The following is an 18,430-nucleotide window of genomic DNA, read 5'->3' as shown; positions in this document are numbered from 1 at the left end:
GTTTCTTGTCGAAGATTTCTGCGATTCATCGTCCTGATGACGGAGGCAGTATAACCTCAGAAACGTTGGTAAACATCAACCATACTACGCAGCGCAACAACCCAGAAGACAGAAATCTTCATACTCTGATGACGGAGGCAGTATGGCCTCTGAAACGTTGGTAAACATCAACCATACTACGCAGCGCAACAACCCAGAAGACAGAAATATTCATACTCACCGCTGTGAAAACCTCAAATCTTACAGGTTTCTTGTCCACTTTCCCTTTTTACCTGAAAACGGAAGCTGAATTTAGCTTTCCAAGTAACTCCGTAGCCTTCTAAAATTAAACCCCGCATTTTCATTACCTAGCTAATCACTTTACCCACTGAGCTGTCCAGTTCACTCCGAGATATGTGTAAAACGTTTACTATCCGCAATGAACTAATGCGGAACACGGACAATATTTTTAATTGAAACAACGCATTGCTGGTGGACAGGACTGCAAAGCTCTCCTGTCTACGTCCGCCGATTCCAGCACTAGTGATTTGTTGACGTCATTTTTATGGCCCTATATATTTATCATTCGTTTTCGGGCTATGCTATGACATGTACACAAAATACATATCTTCCACCGCCCAAACTGACCCGCCCACCTATCTGACTTGTCCCTGTTCTACAATTCCGCTCGGCTGTCTTTGATTTCCGCTATGGCAAACGGCCTCTTTTTTGTTTTGTTACAGTTGAGTGTTGTTCCACTGGCATCGTGATTACGAAAGGGCTCAAGTGAGTGTTAATGTGTTAGACGAAAATTCTAACCTTACTGTTGAACACGCATGCCCTTTTATCAAATCAAGGTTTCAAATGGCGAAGCGGCGACGTAAATGAAAAAGAGCATGTTTATTGACCGCCGCTTGGGCTATGGCTGTATTACAGACACAACTACAAAATTCGTGTCAAGATAAATCAGAGGCCAGTTACGCAGAGAGGCAGAAATGAGACGGAACCCATTTTTAACATTTTTATTGACTTCATAATTACAACTTTCATCATTATTAAAACATGCTTGGATCCTTTTCATTTAGTTTTCTGAATCCTTAACTAAAATTAAAATGAACTTCTTCTGTGGCAATTGCTACATTTTTTTAAACTGCTCAATATTTCTTGTGTAATTTCTATATGCACCATCATTCGAATATTTCTATGGAGAATATTATGAGTGGTTGGGGAGGCCAGCGTCCTTGAAAAAAACTTTTAAGACTGATTTATGATAATTCAAAATAAAAACCTGCTTTTATCTTACTTACTCTCAGCAAATAATGTATAAACATCAAGAAAGAGACAGACAGTTTTCTTCACTGCAGAACCCTGGTTTGCAAACTATAATGTTCGTCACATTTTACTTCTTTAATAGGTATTTGAGGTTTACTTGTGAATACAACCCTCTACTTGGCAGACATCTTTTCTCTAATAATACTCCTATTAGAAGCTTATTTTATTTTGTACAGTTCTTACGTATGAACTTCAGGGGATCTCCCGGATCTCTCAAGGATCGCTTGTCTCACAGGAATCTCCCGATGGTGAGGATACAACCCACAGTGCCGTTTTCAAGCTCTGTCATCAACCTTAAACATCTGGTCCGGACCGCAGAGAAAACACTGAACGACATGATTCTTGTTTCAGATATGGAATATACATATGTTTCTAGGCAGAGTAAAAGGTAGCCAGTAACTCAGTAGAAGACATAATTGTCTGCAAATAGAGGTATTTAATCACGACAATCCTAGCGGTCAGCTATTCGTAGTGTAGTCAGCGTTCAACACAGCTTTCGTGTAGCTGCCATGTTGTTTTACATAAATAAGTATTAACATAAGTACCTGTTTTCGAAATTGTAAAACAAACTACATTCAGGATTCTAAAATATGTGGCCTATCGCACCAACCTTAGAAATTGTTACAGCCGCCATGTTGGTATCAGGTGAGGTTTGAGGTTCTCATGACTGCGAGTATGAAGACGTAGCCTCGTAGAAGTTTACCAACGTTTCATAGATGCTTGAGGATTCCATCAACAATGAGATCTCATCGCCCTGATGATGAAGGCAGCAAGCACCTTTAAAGAGTCAGTAACCTTCTACCAGGCTACAAGACACATCTTCCCAGAAGACAAACGTCTTCGAGTGCCTGTTAGTTCTGGTATGGAATCAAGGACTGCTAATATGGCGGGGCCTAAGTGGCATGAAATTCATACCAAATTAAATAAAAGTCAGCAGATTTCTTCAAAGGTTAATAGGGGGTCAGTAAGCCGGACATGATACCATTACCTTACTATCTCTCTTATGGCGAAAATAAAACAATCCAATGGTGTTAACTAGAAATTAAGAATCGGTACCGGTTTTCAGACCACCGGTTAAAAGACGCGTATTTAAATAATTACTGACATTTGTATTCATTGCTGTGTCGTGACTTGCATAGCGTTATTAAATTCAAATGTATCGGATGAGTTGACGTGTGTCATTTTTAAAAGTATCTCGCGTGGGTTGACTATTAGTTGTGTCTGTGGATGCAGGTATCCTGCCGCAGGCTTCGTTTTCAAGACAATAATTATTGCCAAATAGTGCTGAACACCCACTAAGGCAACTTGCCCGCATCTCCTTTCATTTAAAATACAAGTAGTCCCTTCAGCACAGCTGAAAGAAGCTAAGTATGATATTGTAGAAATGTTAACTTCATTAAGTAGAGTCCTTCTTGAGATGATATTACTGGTTGAGCTAGTCAAATGATTTCCCGTCTTTTATGGAACCAGAAGATTCATTACAGTGTTCAAAAAAGTTTACCGGTGGTCCCCATCTTGAGTCACATGACTATACTCGACACCCGAGGAATCTATTTTTACGATTAAATGTAATATTGCCCTACATCAAACGTCTACTTCTCCGAAGTGGTCCGTTCTATTCAGGTTTTCCGGCTATAATTTGGTTTCTGTTTTATTTAATAAGTTGACTCGATTTAGGCCCCATGGTTCGTCTTCTGTACGCTGTCTCAAACAAACTGCCATCTTAGTTCTTATCACAATTACCGCAACTGTCAAAATTATAAACCCCCATATAGTACTTCCGATTTAAAAAAAGACGGAATTATCTTCCTGGAGAACATTCGCTAAACTTAACTGAAACTCTCTCTTCTGTTCCCCAAGTGTCAGTAATTTGATCAAGGCATGGAGGATAAATGAAATCGGACATGTAACAAGTGTAGGAGAATGAGAATTGAATATAAAATTCTAGACAGAAAACGTGAAGAGAAGGGGGTAAACTGAGTGTGATATTAACACTGACATAAGTAAATAGGATTTCAGAACTTGTATTGCATTTATGTTGCTCAGTGTAATGTCCAGTCATGAGCTACAATGAACAAGGTAACGGGTCTTGAAATCAAATAAAGACAGGAAATTTTATGACAAACTGAGCGACTATTAGCTTATCAAGAAGGACTCTGTTGTGTGGATTTTGTTACTATTTGAATGTAAATTATAACCTTCTAGTCAGTTTATGTGATTTTCTCATGCCTTTTGTTACTTCCGTTCTCTTGAGTTAAGCCCTGTCTTCTGGAGCCACTTCTCAAGTACGGTGATGTTCTCTTGGGGCGAGTGACCAACTCTCTTTCTTATAAAGAGCTAAAACACAACAAGGAGTTTATGATTATGAGTTTCTACATTTTATTTGAATACTTTGGTTTGTAGACAGCAAAATAGAATATAAGGAAATTACGATCTGAATGGTACCAAGCGTTCAGCGAACATTACCCGATCTGTAATCACACGGATGTATTGTCTGTTGCAATAACATTGTGACGAAGTTTAATATGAGAATGGCGAAGTTAGCCGGCTGAATTCCTGACTCTGGTTACCTCTTCCAGCAGCCTGCCGGTTTATGTAGCTGCATCTTCTTGTTGTTTTTAAGAAAAAGGGAGCCACCAAATTCGCAGATGTCCTGTTCGTACATTCTTGTTAGCTCTTGCTGCAATTAATTAGTGAGAAAGAATCTGGATAACACATAAGTCGCCTTTGAAGAAAAATACAACTAAATGCGTTAGCTCTAGAAGGGTTGTTAAAATGCCTAGCAAGCCTCGTATATAACGGAAACAAGGTCTCTCCACACTTTTTACTGCACAGCTTATTATGTGCAGGAGAAAGTTTACAAAAAACAATTCGTAAATATATTTTACTCCAAAGAATGTGTTTTCCATATGAAATTGTATTGATTTAAATATACATTTTATACTTATTAGACCAGATGCACATTACAGTTCGGATCTGGCTGTATGCTGTCAATTTTATTAACATTAACGAGGCAGTTTGTAATCAGACGATTCAGAAACTATGGCCACAGCCTGACAGTATGCTTTCTTTGTTAAACTTTGTGTTGTAACACAAACTGAAAGTGAAAGTCTTCTCCTAAGAGCTCGGAAACTAAAATAGAAATACCATGCAAAAACCCAAGGGTCCTATCTTAGAAATAAGATTGGTTAATAAGAGCTGAACTAGTGTAAATAAAAGACAAGTTGAGAAAGTCAGTCAGTCAGTCAGTCATCCTGAACAAAAATTAAAAAAGAAATTAATTAACTATTTCAATACTCGGCACGAATGAAAAATGTTCTACTGAGAGGAAAAACACGAATTCTTTAAAGTATTATAAAATAGGCCTAATGATTGTGTTCATATAAGAGCCAAAATGGTCTACTCTTATCTAAGTAAGCCAGAAAAGTAACTGAGATCAGGTTATTTAAAAGAACGCACAGTGATGAAATTTCAAAAATACTGATACCGTGTATCAGGAAACCTTTCCCTGGGGGCAAAGGACTGCTGGTGTGTGACTCTGCACACTCACCCCCATCTAGCGCCGAGGTCAAGAACGAATAGGAGCTACACCTGCTCTCCCGCGAAGCCTCTAATTATTAACCCACACGAATCATTCTAACAAATTGGCATGAGATTATCCTCATTAAAACTGTCTCCTTACAGTATCAGGCCCATGAGTTGCCAATGGACTGCCAATGCAATTCGTTCGGTAATGTTTCTTCTTCCATGCACTATGTCTTTCCTACTTATACATTCTTCTCCTAATACCAATTTTAAAATGAAGCTATAGAACTACTTAGTTTCTATCGTAATAGCAGTCTTAATGCTGTTTGTGTGTTTGATTTATGTAAACATTTCACATACCTAAAGGAGTGTTAGTAACATCTCGATAGTTATTAACTGCATCCACAAGTTTTATAGACGTACTTCGTAAATACTCAGTGTTGTAGACACGTCAATAATCCATTTGCTATTTGATACATTAAAATAATGAAGGGAAAAATAGTGGTGCAATTCTCATGAAACTAAAGATGTTACATGCTACTTAAACTTAATGCGGCATTGTCATGGTAATCAGGTTCTGCCGCAATGGAAGGTAAATAATATTTTTACCATGGAAATCCAATGCGAGTCAACATTCCGCACTGAATATTCAGTACTCAGAATAACTGAACGCTTCCTTGTTAACTTCTGTTCCCGTGTCTGTAATATTCTGAATTACATGAAACGGTCTAGTGAAATCGATCAGTTTTGAATAACGTATTTAACACCACTTACAATTTTGCTAATGATGATTCCTAATCTCTCTTAACCAATTGTAGCTTTGAGAGAGGAGACGGGAAAACAAAATATTACGTAGTTCTACTCATAGACTTCGTACTAAATGTAGGAAAGTCGTAAGCTTCACGTTTAGGCTGCTTTGACACAGACGAAGTCTCCAATACCCACGGGACTAAAGCCGAGTTAGAAAAAAAAATACGGGCCCCTCCTCAGCATCGAATCCCGTAGCCAGTAACTTTACAGACAGGTCTTTCCAGGCTAACGTAAAAATGAGTACAATTTTTAAATTTGGATTTACATTTTGCATACACTATGTTTACACAAAATAAATGGTCTTATTGTCTTGCGGGGAAAATAAAACGACATGATGGAAATGTATCGGTCATCCTCATTCATTAATATAAATTGGAATACAATTACAGCCAAGCAAATTACAAATTAAAATGTAGCATTGTATTTAAACACATGCAAATGAAGTGACAATGTCAGTGTTTGCGTAATTGTATTATTCTGAACCACAGGTCAGGGTAAACAGACAAGACCCTATAAATTAAAATAGTGATATACTTCAGGGGTTAAACTATTGTTATACTTTGATAAAAAGTGCAGACGTTGTAAGGTTATGAGATAATAATCTTCTGACGTAGCTTTTAAAGTAAAACAGTCTTAACCTTGTTTCGACAAAGATAGGTGTGGGAAGGTGTGTCGCAGCTTGAGGTACACAAAGTTTCCGAAGACCTCTTTTATGTTTTATTCGTTTTGTAATTGGTTTTAATTTTCATGTATTGTAGACAAAATCTAGTGTTGACAAAGAGAACAGTGGTACAGATAGGCCCACTATACGAAAAGCATGGGACCATAAATTCTAACTCTGTAGAACAGATTCCCTGTTGAGAATCTGACAGTAGCTCACCTAGTCAATAAGTGACCTTCCTTTTATGAATACCAAAGGTTCCAAGAGACCGCCGCTAGATTATATCATAAGACACGTGAACTTAGTATGAAGATGGCTATCTTCTGAGTAGCTGTGCCTTGTAGCTTGGCTTCAGAGGTGCTTGCTGCCTCCATTATGAGTGCTAATCATTGCCATGATAACGGACGCAGCAAGCACCTCTCGAACGTCGGTCTCTACAAACCAGAAGACAGCCATCTTTATACTCGCCGCTGTGAGAAACTTGAATCCTATAAAAATTTAGCAGACTATATAATTTCACATTTCATTTGCAAGATTAATTTTAATATTAACTTTTTATCTAATCATAAATACAATTGTTGACAAAACGAGAACACTATATTGAGAGTGTGAGCATAGATTATTGTTCTGTGTAGTCTATATATCGTCCAATATGAATGGTACTTAGTCCAAAATATAAAGTATTTCAAATATACTACAATTTATAATTATTTACTTACTGGATGGATCAAAGGTTATTTAACGACAATATACTAACTGAAAGGTTACTTAGCATTTGATGATATGAGAGGATGAACGCGTAGAGTGAACTTTAACGTTTTAATAATAAATCAGTCATTTCACAATTCAAAGTACCAGCTTGACATTTAGTGGGGAGGGACTGAGAAAAAGTACGGAAAGTCTGTCAGGACAATATGTATTTAGTCGAGATTCTAACCACGGACCTGCCGAAACACGTCAGAAGTACGGATTGCATACTGAAAAATCTTGTTCCGTCTTTACTTGTCCTTACTAAATCTTTTCTTATAATGTAAGAAATCCTTATTAGATTTAATACATGTGAATAAAATACTGTAAAGGTATAGTATTTTATAATGTGTTAAAAACTGAATGAATATAAAAGATTAGATCTTAACTGCAGAATTAAATTTTAATTATTTTCTGCCGGTCCCCTGATTCATTGAGTTTCAATTTGACATTTACTTAAGGTTGTACCTCTTAGAAAAGAAAATGGCGGAGAATGTTATATAATAAGAAGCTTCATAACTTATAGTCCTCACGAAATACATCGATTGTGATACTCTCGATTGTGACAACATGTAGTCCTGTAGGAGGTTACCCAACATACACGTAGTCACAGCCCAGAAGACCACAATCCACATTTTCACCGTCGAGAGAAACTCAAATGTAATTTGTGGTGGTCAGATCAAGGAGGATGAGGTGGACAAGACAAGAACATTCATAAAAAGGGTAAATGGACATAATATTTTGGTCGGAAGACCTGAAGAGAACAGATAACTCAGAAGCACCTATATGCAGATGCGAAGATATCCAAGAAACAGAGTGTGAGAACGTGACAGAGACTAAATGACGGAATGACGAGCTGTCTATTTGCGTAAAATACTAACGTCGTATCTACGCGAATGTATATGGGAACAGGCCTGTAAGTGTGGCGTCCTTACTTCTGAGCCTGTTTGAAGCTGCTTAGGAGAATTAAATCCTGCCGCATTAACGTGCATTTCTCTTTGTTGGAGAGAAGGTGATTTTCGTTTGTTTGGGCTTCAGATTCTGGAGGTAGCGACGCTCCGAAACTGAAGTGTAATCTGAGGAAACACAAGCCGAATAGGAAGCCACGGACGCCTTTCACGACGCAGCAGCTGCTGTCTCTGGAGAAGAAGTTCCGGGAGAAACAATACCTGAGCATCGCGGAGCGGGCAGAGTTCTCATCTTCCCTGCACCTCACTGAGACACAGGCGAGTTCTCATTTAATTACTAACTCCTTAAATCTCACTGGTAACTATAACTACCATCTGCTTGTATAGTCTATTTTGCGCGTAGAGTGTATTAATGGGTTTCGTATGATTCACAAAATAAATAGAGATTATTTCCTTAAACAGCATTAACCAGTTGGTATTTGTGGCCTAATGGTGAATTGTTGTGTTTTATTTTCGGTCGGGACTAATTTTTTATATATTATTTAGATGAGCTTCTACTTCAAATGGTTAAACACAAAATATTTCGTGCTCGCTACACGTTTTATTCTCTTCTGTGTTCGAAATAATATTACTGTAATAAGAGATTAAGTTAATAGGTTAGGTGTTGCTTTCACGAGTGTGAACGTTGACCTCTCACTTTCAGGGAAAGGGTATCGACTGAGAATGCCTAGAAACAGTGTTCTAAGGAACATATTTGGACTTTCTTCCTGCAGGTAAAGATATGGTTCCAGAATCGACGTGCAAAGGCGAAACGGCTACAAGAAGCCGAAATCGAGAAGCTCAAAATGGCAGCGGTGGCAGCAGCTCGGCCGCCACATCTGTACGGCCCTGGACCTCACCACCCAGCTCTGCAGCAGTACTTCCACCCCCACCCGGACCCCACTTTACTCGTGGGGCCCGCACACCATCTCACGGCAGCAGCCCTACTCGGGAGACACCACATGCCACCTCTCATCCCACCACCCCCGTCGGGATTGTGCCACCCCCAGGGCGGCGGGATGGTCTCGCCCGTAGCCACGGCCGGTTCCACTGGTAGAGCAGGATCACCTTCTCCGTCTGCCATCGGACTCTCCTAACCAGCGCACAAAATAAACGGAGGCTTCAGGACAACCCGCCAACACGCGCTAAAAGAAGCCGACACGATTTCCTTTATTCGGCTTTTGCTCTCAACAACCGTACTTTGCGCGTAGTACTGTGATAAATTTGATCAGTCAGAATACCAAACATGTCCGTGTGGACTGACACAGCTGACAGTTTGAGGGATTCCCAAGTTTCGGAATGACATTTCCTCTCTGAAACAAGAAAGTGTAGAAGAAGAAATAACTTGCACATTCCTGCACACCTGCGCGAATATCGATTCTCAAACCATTCCCCGTCAGAGCCAGAAACGATTTGCAACTACGTACCATGTCGTTGGGTCCAAGAGCAGACGTTTAAATAGTCATAAATCTAAGACAGGTAACATCATTTCAGATTACAAATAGATCCAGTTTTTAATTCCGATACAGAATGATACAAATATTCCAGTAACTAGCACCAGAACATACCTTGTGCACACACAAGCACGTAAAGTCTTGTCATAATTTGAAGCGATACATTTTTAGACATGCACCTCAGTTCTTTATTCAAAGACAGTGGCTACATACGGCTGTGAAATATCAAATCCTATACTTTTTATTTCACATTTAAAAATCCTGATACAGGCTTGACAAAATTTACACTTTCAGGTATAGACAACTTCTTAATATTATCATATTATTAATTCCATATAACTAAAACATTATTCTCAATTCTATTTTTTTTAATTAAAAAGTAAAGAGACAAAATTATTATTATTATTATTTGTAAATTAATGTAAGTTTTTCTTAGTTACACTTTGTATAATTTCTAATTAAAATTCAAAGAGGCGCACTACAAACATTATATCAAATATCTTGAATTACATCCTCACCCAATAAGCTACTAACAATTAATAACTTTACGATGTGCCTGGTACTTAATATAACCTGCTGATAAACACACCACACATTGTAAGAAATGACAGCGATTTTATGGACGTAGTTACATAGTGACACCTTTGTAAGTTAGATATTTACTGTGTAAGACATTTCCATCATTTAAATTATAAAATTACGATGTTTCGAAAGCTGAATTCTGCTTTCGTCATCAGACAAGCTTAACTAGGGGCCAAATAAATTGGGTTTCTGTCCTCTTTCCGTCTGCCTGATGACGAATGCAGAATCATGCTTTCGAAACATCGTAATTATAATTCGGACGATGGACAAAATAAGAAAGAACGATCTCACACATTTCAAGCATCATCTTCAGAAACATTAAAACTTTGACTAGATATTTACTTTCCTAATACCTGGTTCCATGTTCAAGTTTCTCTAGACGATTTCTGAACGAAGAAGATTAGTAGGATTTGGATTTTCACGGCAGTGAGTCTGAATATGTTTGTCTTCTGGGTTGTAGCGACTCATCGCCCTGATAATGGAGGCATCAAGGGCCTCTGAAATGTAAACTACACGGCGCTACAACCCAGAAGACAGCCGTTTTCGAAGACGTTTAGGCCTAATCTTTGTTTAAAAAATGTCATACACTTTATGACTATCACTGTCTTTGAAAGAAGACACATGGCCAAGAGCTGAGGTAGATATTTTATTCATTTTAGTGATGCACGCTCGGGTATCGATCCCGGCAAGGACAGGATTACATATCTTCGCCACCGCATACAGAACGGTTCTGGAGCTGAGCCAGCCTCTTCTACGATAGTTATGAGATTAAAGCAGCAGGAAACTGAATGTGACTACTCATTTGCAACCAGTGTAATTGTGAAGATTACTTCCCCATGCGACATCATGACATGGTACTTTAGCAAAGCGACAACTTAACCCCTTACACTGCGGAAGTATATTTTCTGGCGTGCAGTAAATGTACCAAAGAAGGCCCACAGCACAGTCCTTGAATTTAGTTTTTATTCCTTTCAGAAAATGTCGATCTTTTGTCGAAAGTTGTGCTTTATAGCTCAGTGGCCAGATCAGAAATCTAACTACTGATGAAAAGCAAAGTTCGAATGATAACAGAGGAAGAGGACGACATTTAGTAGTAGAAGCTAAAGGCTCCTCGGAACACATTGCTTCATCAATGCCGCATATCGGAAACAGGAGGAATGAATAAGCTGTGACTGATCCCAATGTCATATGTGAAACAGCAAAATAGGCCTTGGACTAATTTACTTCCACACGATAACAAAAACGTGGCTACACCAGATTAAGAGTCCTTGGATTACTGGAATCCGCCGTCATGAGGCTTATGAATCACTAATATGCTGCAATCATCACAAATTATTGCTCCGATAACAGTGACGATGTAAACCATCTCATTCGATTTATTATTTTATTATAATTTCTAAGTGGACTTTTATTAAAAGCCCTATTATGAATTATTGCTCATCGTCCAGTGTCAAAGTTGATCTCATCACGAACAATAATGATAAAAAGCTCAAATATTATTAAGAATGACGCAGATCAGTATAATGGTTTCATGACGTAACTTTATAGATTTTCATTACTTCATTATAAGAATGTTCCTAAAATAAAGTGATGGCAGTGTAACGTCGGAAAACCGTTATGAAATAGTTTAGAGAGTAAAAGTGAATGATTTGTAAAATTAATGACAGTATGGTTTGGGTTCACATCACTAGATTGACTCCAGCTGGCGGTTGTGAACGTCATGTCCTGAACATATTATCTCGTGCACAATTTTGTACATACGTATGGTTAATAAATTATTGTAAATATTATGAAAATGAAACATGCATAATATGTGTATAAATAGGTATTAGTAATGTACATTAAGAAGTTTTATGTGACTGATAAAATATATGGTATTATGTTGTTTATTTAAAGAAATATAATTTAAAGAGTCCTACTGGTGTTTTATTTTTTTGCTGGGTTTCATACATCCTTTTCTACAAAGTTTTATTCTGCCAATAAATCTGCTGTAAGGTTTGCGAATATTTATTTATTTTTTCATTTTGATAAATAAATAAAACATTTAATGCAGCCACAAATTAAATTAAAACAGCTGTTTGACACAAAATTATCGAATAATATAATCATGAGATTTGGCAGGTGCCAACACACAAGTGTTACCAGTTTCTGCATATAAACTTCAGTTTAAGTGTCAAGAATCCTGTTGCTAAAGTGGGCCTGTGTATTAAAATTTGCTTTGAGGGAAATTACAAGCATAACACAGAACTTTATTAACTTACGGCGCTATTTTGTATAAACTGCATCTATAGTGATGCTAAGTCTAATGGAACAATAGGAAGTTTGTTGACGATGTGATAACCGATTCAAAGTTAACAATGATCGCGCGGTAGAAGACAAGTGATTCTGTATCTTGCGATATGAACGGCTCTTAAAGACAAGATACGAGGAAAATGAAGAAACTTTGTAGATCTGAGATGCTATTAGGTGCTGTACTTCCTCTCTGAACATAGTCAAGGCCGTATTATACGTTAGTTGAATTAGCCGATTCGCTGATACAGAGGAAAAAAATTCTGTCAACTCCACAACATGTTTATAGATTTTTAAAACTATCACGAACTTACATATTCTACAAGTCCCTGAAAAAGAGACATTCTGGGGAATTTTATAGTCAGTAAGCTGGTCAAGATATTCTCCACCTTCTATGGCGCCATGATTTTCATCGTCGTATTCAAAAGGATTCACAACTGGAGAATGTATTTCGTCTTTTGGGCATTCGTTGAGTGGACAACCACCTCAGATTCAAAAGTTATGCACATTTATAATCATTGGCATGCAGAACGATATATTATGTGAAGCTTTCACGACGGCTTTCATTTATAAAGTCTTTTCGAGCTCTCAGCCGTGTTAGATTGTGATTAATCTCCGACGTTTCGAGGACCAGTTCGCGCTACGAGCCACACAGTCAACAGCTTTGAAAATGAGGACAGAGATGGTCCCCGAAACGTCGGCGATTGATCACCATCTAACACGGCTGATAGCCCAAGAAGACTTTATCAATGCAGAATAATGTTTTATCAGGAAACAGGACCAACGATACGAAAACAAGATTTGTTGGGGCCCACACGGCAATATCTGAGCAGGCCCTGTAATTGGCTGGATATATGTCGAACTGCAAACGAAACTCTTATTCATCAAATGCACCGAAATAAACGTTTTCGCCATCTTTTTTCAAAAACCACATAGTCGATCCCATTGGCTAGAACACCGCTCCTCCGTTCTCTCAGTAACGTCACTCACCTTCCACACAAACCCAACTATCAATTATTTATACGAACTCACTCACCCCTATCCACCCACATTCACCCTGAAGATGGCAGCTACAATATTTGTACGGCAGGTTACAACGCCTTCGAAACTCTTCAACGCAGCTGATCACCGAAAGCCGACGTTTTAAATTAAATTGGACACCAACCGCGAGCGGTTAAACACGAGAAATACAGGCCTACACACACTATTAACATTTAGGCTATCACATTTTAAAAGACACCAGTGTCGTTCCTGCCTGATAGGACCCCAAGGCCTCCACATTAGTTCATTTGATGACTGATAATTAAAATGTTAATCGATGGCGTGGCGTGTAGTAGTATGGCATTCATAAAGTTTAAAGAAATTCTGATAACTGTTTCGAAATTATTAGATGGAAAATTACAAGGATGAACATGGTGGTAATATGGGCCTATTTTTCTTCACAATAAGTGCAGCAGCTTAAAACATCATGGCATAATTATCTGCTCTTTTACAATTACAATTGCAAATTCGGTATGGGGCCAAACATAATGTAATCTCATATTACGTAATATCAAATATTTGCAGATTTCTCAGCAACCATTTCTCAAACACGCCGTCGTATGGCAATATATTTGTCTTAAAATACTGTCACCGGGTCTTGTTGACTGTGTCAATAATGATATAACAACGGTTCGTTACGGTTTGCCAGCTGCGAGGCTCTACCAGCACAAATGATTCTGCCTTTATAAGGACGAAGTTGGTATCACTAAGGCAGTGCTGGAAGTACCCCCCTTTCGTAGTTCCAAATGTGTTCTTGAGAATTTCGATCCCTCACTGGCCGTGATATTATTTATCGCATACATAAATATATCGGAACAGAATTCAATCAGCTTAGACAAAGGCATTATGTAGGATTCAGACTGTGATCTAGTTAAAGAAAGATCAAATTAAGATTTGCTTATTATACACTGTGAGAAGCACAAAAGCAGGGACTTTAAAAGGACAAGTACTTTCAGTTACGAGAATAAGGCTCGTGGAAAAAAATACAGCTGGAATTATGAGTACGTGTAGGTAGCATTTACGTAGCTTTGACCTCTTCAATATTTGTAATGTGCTTTCATTTTTAGCCAGCTTACACCTTACATCGCGAGGCAATTGAAACTGGCACTATTATTTTTTATTCTCAACTAAATCATACACTTTAAACGACATGAGAGTTGTATGATTTGACGTTTTCACAGCGGTGAGTATGAAGATTTCTGTCTTCTGGGTTGTTACTCTGTGTAGTCTGATCTATGAATCGCCCCGATGACGGAGGCAGTATGACCTCTGAAAAGTTGGTAAACATCTACCAGACTACTCACGCAACAACCCAGAAGAGAGAAATCTTCGACATGAGAGTTGTCGTCATAACTGCAGTGCACGATGACGCAGAAAATGCAGAGAACTGCTTTCTGCGCCAGTTCTATCCGACTCTCAACTGTCAGTGTGCTGTTAACGGATTCCACTGAACGAACATACAACAGAAAAATTAGCTTTAGTTGAAGACGGACATTTTCATAACCAATTCGCCACCGTGAAAACCCAGAATTCTAGTTGTAATCGGTCAAAGTCAAATTTCATATATACGTCACAAGCACATTTTCTTCTAAATCACTGTTTCTCAGTTTGGAATCACGGACTCAATCCCCCAGATTACTTAATATATTTTGATAGAATAGAATATAGGCTAACTGAAATATGGATAAAACTCAGAGCTTTAGTCGTCACATTCTTACACCACTTCAATGCGGAAATACAGAGTACGATAATCAAAATAATAGAGTAGAAACTTCTTAACTCGCATTTCCCTAGGCAAAACTTGTGGGACCCCCGATGAGAAACTGTCCTAAACGATTTACAATATCGAGTGTCGAATAATCTCTGAACAAAGAGAGGTATACATTCTGTCCAGGTGTAGGACCTACAGGGTAATTCTACACACAAAACCCACCCACCTTCCCACACAATGGGTGTTTAAACACCGAAATGTACCATCCAATCTACTGCGCCATTACCTAAACTAATAAACCCAACTTACTCTTAGGGCAACTTCCCCTCCCTTGCCTTCCAGATGACACTGTTCTTCCGTGTGACTAATGCGCTTATCGTCTGTGTATACAATCAAAACAGAATCGGATGTACGAAGTGTCCACTGACTTCACGTCAATGATTCCGGATCTTATTCCTGAGGATTCAAATTCAGTGAGGTCAAACAAAATGTTCCCAAGAAGAAAATACTGTTAGAATACTGATATGTAACCCATTCACAATTACAAATAAATAAATTAGAATCTGACTCCACTAACATTCATCGCATGAATATCGCATATAGAAAGAAAGTTGTTCTATTAATTTTAAACATTACGATATTTTCTGCAAAATTCAGCCCGAATATTTTAAGAAGGACAAAGGACTCGTTGCATTGAACCAGCCTCCTTTCTTTCCAGTATAACAACACTACACGACCAAGAATATCACATAAGAACTAGCAGTCAATTTCAAACCGAAGGGAGTTCATTATTTTCTAGGTTCCCTCCCTGGTATTTTACCTGGATAAAGGTGACTTGCGAGCCATATATCCAAAGGACTGACATTTTCGTCTTTTATTGAAAACCTTCACCCAGTTTTCAATCACTGGTGTCAGAAACGGTCTTTCAGACAAACAAGGGCCAATTGGATACGACTAGCTAGCCTGTATTTACCCGCACCTGGAATTTACGTAGGCTTCTATAACTTCGGAAAATTTTCTTGTCACCAGTTTCAAGCTGGAGGATGAGAAAATTAGTTGCGTTTAGTGTATTCTGCTGTTCCCACGAAGCTGATCATAAATTAAGGAAATCCTTTATTCGGAGTTACATAAACTTAAAAATGAAACATCATTGTAAGAGTCAACCAACAGGTGGCAATACTTGTACTGCGAAGATAGATTCTAAAAATGATCACCCTTCCGCCGATGTTGATTCAAGGAGCTTGAAGTCTTGGAATACTAACGGCTGACTCGAATCCAATTTGAGCCATGAGAGAAGGTCAGCATTTTTTATGTTGTGTAAGTACTTGACTATTACCCGTCCATGAAGCCGTATAAAAACCCTTAGAATTCCGTCATTTTAAAAACAATTTTCAACCCAAAAAGAACGGAAGACCTAAGTCGTAAAATCTGAAAAAAGGAAACACGAAGAACAATATTACATACGCAGAAATGATGCCCGTAGTAATGCTCAAGAAGTCTCGGAGTACCGCCCTGTTGGAAACAGACATAATTAATACTGGAGGACAAACAGAAAGATTGTCATGTGATATATGAGTCGAGCCAGAACGTAGGATTAAACTAGGAAGACGATAAAGGTGAAGAATTTTAATTAAATTTCCTGGATCGATTAGCCCTTTAAGTATGAAATTACAATCCAGGGTATCGGAAGGCCGCCTTACCTCTATCATCAGGGTAGAAGTGATGAATAACAGTTGTACTTATACGTCATATCCCTGTTCGCGAACCAATAGGAAAAGTCTCTGATACGTCGGATTATTTTTGGTCGCCATAAATTTTTCAAACCTTACAAGAAGAATGTTTGCACCGCCTTGAAAATAAATATGAAGGAGGAAAGAAACACCACTGAAACGTCGGCGAACTTCTGCCACACTACACGGCGCAACAACGCAAGGACAGCCATCTTCATATTAAATATCTTACCAATTTTTACAGACCTCCATTTGCTCGAGAGTGAATGTACACACAAGCTTTGATCCTTTACGTGTTGAATGCCGCTCGCTCTTCAGCTGCAGACATCGGCCAATAAGTGCAGTGGCGAGGCTGCCTTGTGTCACTTCAGGGGGCGCCCTACAGAAAGGTGGGACGTGCGGCGAGGGCAGAAGAATGGGCTGGTAATTGGCCTCCTAGTGATTGAGCACTCGAAGGTCCTAACACCGCTCCATATAAAACACAACAGAACTATAATATGTCCGCGTTGCCGTCAATGTATGCTGTGTTCGCGTTACTATGACGTCGAAGAGGAAATCGTTCGGCTGGTTAACTTATTCCACGTCTTTTATGGAACCAAAATTTTATACCGTCTTCACAAGAGGTTGTCATTGGACAGTGAACTAATCCAACGGAATCGAATCTTCACTCCCATGTCGTATTTAGGACCAGGGCTAAAGATGGAGACAGTATAAATCTAAATATTTCTGACGTTGATGTGTAGCAAAAACACGACGATTATTCACAATATCCATGGTCTTTGTTTCATACTAACACATCTTTTTGGAAATTCGGTCTATTTTACAGATCGAAACTAGCTTATTGAAAGGGGCCCAACTGAGTATAAACATTTCCACCCCACCCCCGAAACTTTTATACCTGGAAAAGTAAATTGGCCCAGTTTCAGTTGCGCCTGGACAAAACCGAAATGCGGATGATGTCCGTAACAACAGTCAAGCCAATGCCGACTACGTTTCTCCTAAGCGGCCTTACAGTTCAGAAGACCAACATCGATATGTGACTCCTCTGCATTGAAATGTCTCTGTCTCTCGTTATCTCCTGTTCATAGGGTCCAAAAAGGTCCCTCAGGAATTCACCAGATGTCTTCAATCTGTGTTATTTTCCAAGTGTCACGTCCAAATAAAATTAAAAGCAACATCGGCAGACTGTGAATTTTAATTTCTAGGTTATTACAAAAGATACTGGAAGATAACATTTGCTGAACTTAAGGATGGCAGGCATTCTCAGAATTCTTTTACTTCTTTTTGTATGCATTAATTTATATTAATGTCGAAGTGTCAAATTTCACATACATCGAATTAAATTTTATGAAATATTGTCTCAAAACCCACGCACTGACGTGCTTCTGTATTGTGCTCTCATATGTATTTAGAGTCCTCTAGACCAGTGGTGTTCAACCTGGGGTACGCAAAGACATCTTAGGGGGTACGTGAAATTTAAAAAAATATATATTATTTTATGATAAACACTGAATAATCAGTAATGTAATTTATTTAGTTTATTTTAGATGTAGATTATATACTATGTATAATTTGAATTATACACCAGCAACTTTGGGAGTACAAAGTTGAAGAGAAATTAT

At 38.4% G+C, this 18,430-nt stretch overlaps 1 protein-coding gene across 2 annotated transcripts in view; it reads left to right on the top strand.

Moving 5' to 3' along the window:
- The window catches only part of LOC110831015 (uncharacterized), a 40,942-nt gene extending 28,990 nt beyond the window's left edge, over positions 1 to 11,952 (top strand). The window contains exons 2-4 of one of the 2 annotated variants that reach the window (XR_002543439.2): positions 8,093 to 8,280; positions 8,736 to 9,480; positions 10,697 to 11,952. Coding sequence is in view for 1 of the 2 variants with exons in the window: in XM_022066524.2 (XP_021922216.1) it covers positions 8,093 to 8,280; positions 8,736 to 9,098 (551 nt within the window). In the remaining variant the exon portion in view is untranslated. Of the gene's footprint in view, positions 1 to 8,092; positions 8,281 to 8,735 lie in introns of both variants that reach the window. The other variant, XM_022066524.2, reaches the window with a different exon arrangement.
- The last annotated feature ends 6,478 nt before the right edge of the window (positions 11,953 to 18,430 follow it).

This window comes from Zootermopsis nevadensis, unplaced genomic scaffold (assembly GCF_977971745.1).
Source record: "Zootermopsis nevadensis isolate Lab colony 2312 unplaced genomic scaffold, Znev_1.0 Znev_ptg000020l, whole genome shotgun sequence".
In the NCBI taxonomy this organism is placed as follows: domain Eukaryota; kingdom Metazoa; phylum Arthropoda; class Insecta; order Blattodea; family Termopsidae; genus Zootermopsis; species Zootermopsis nevadensis.
Note: the sequence above shows the minus strand (reverse complement) of the source record. Positions and strands in the feature narration are given on the sequence as shown.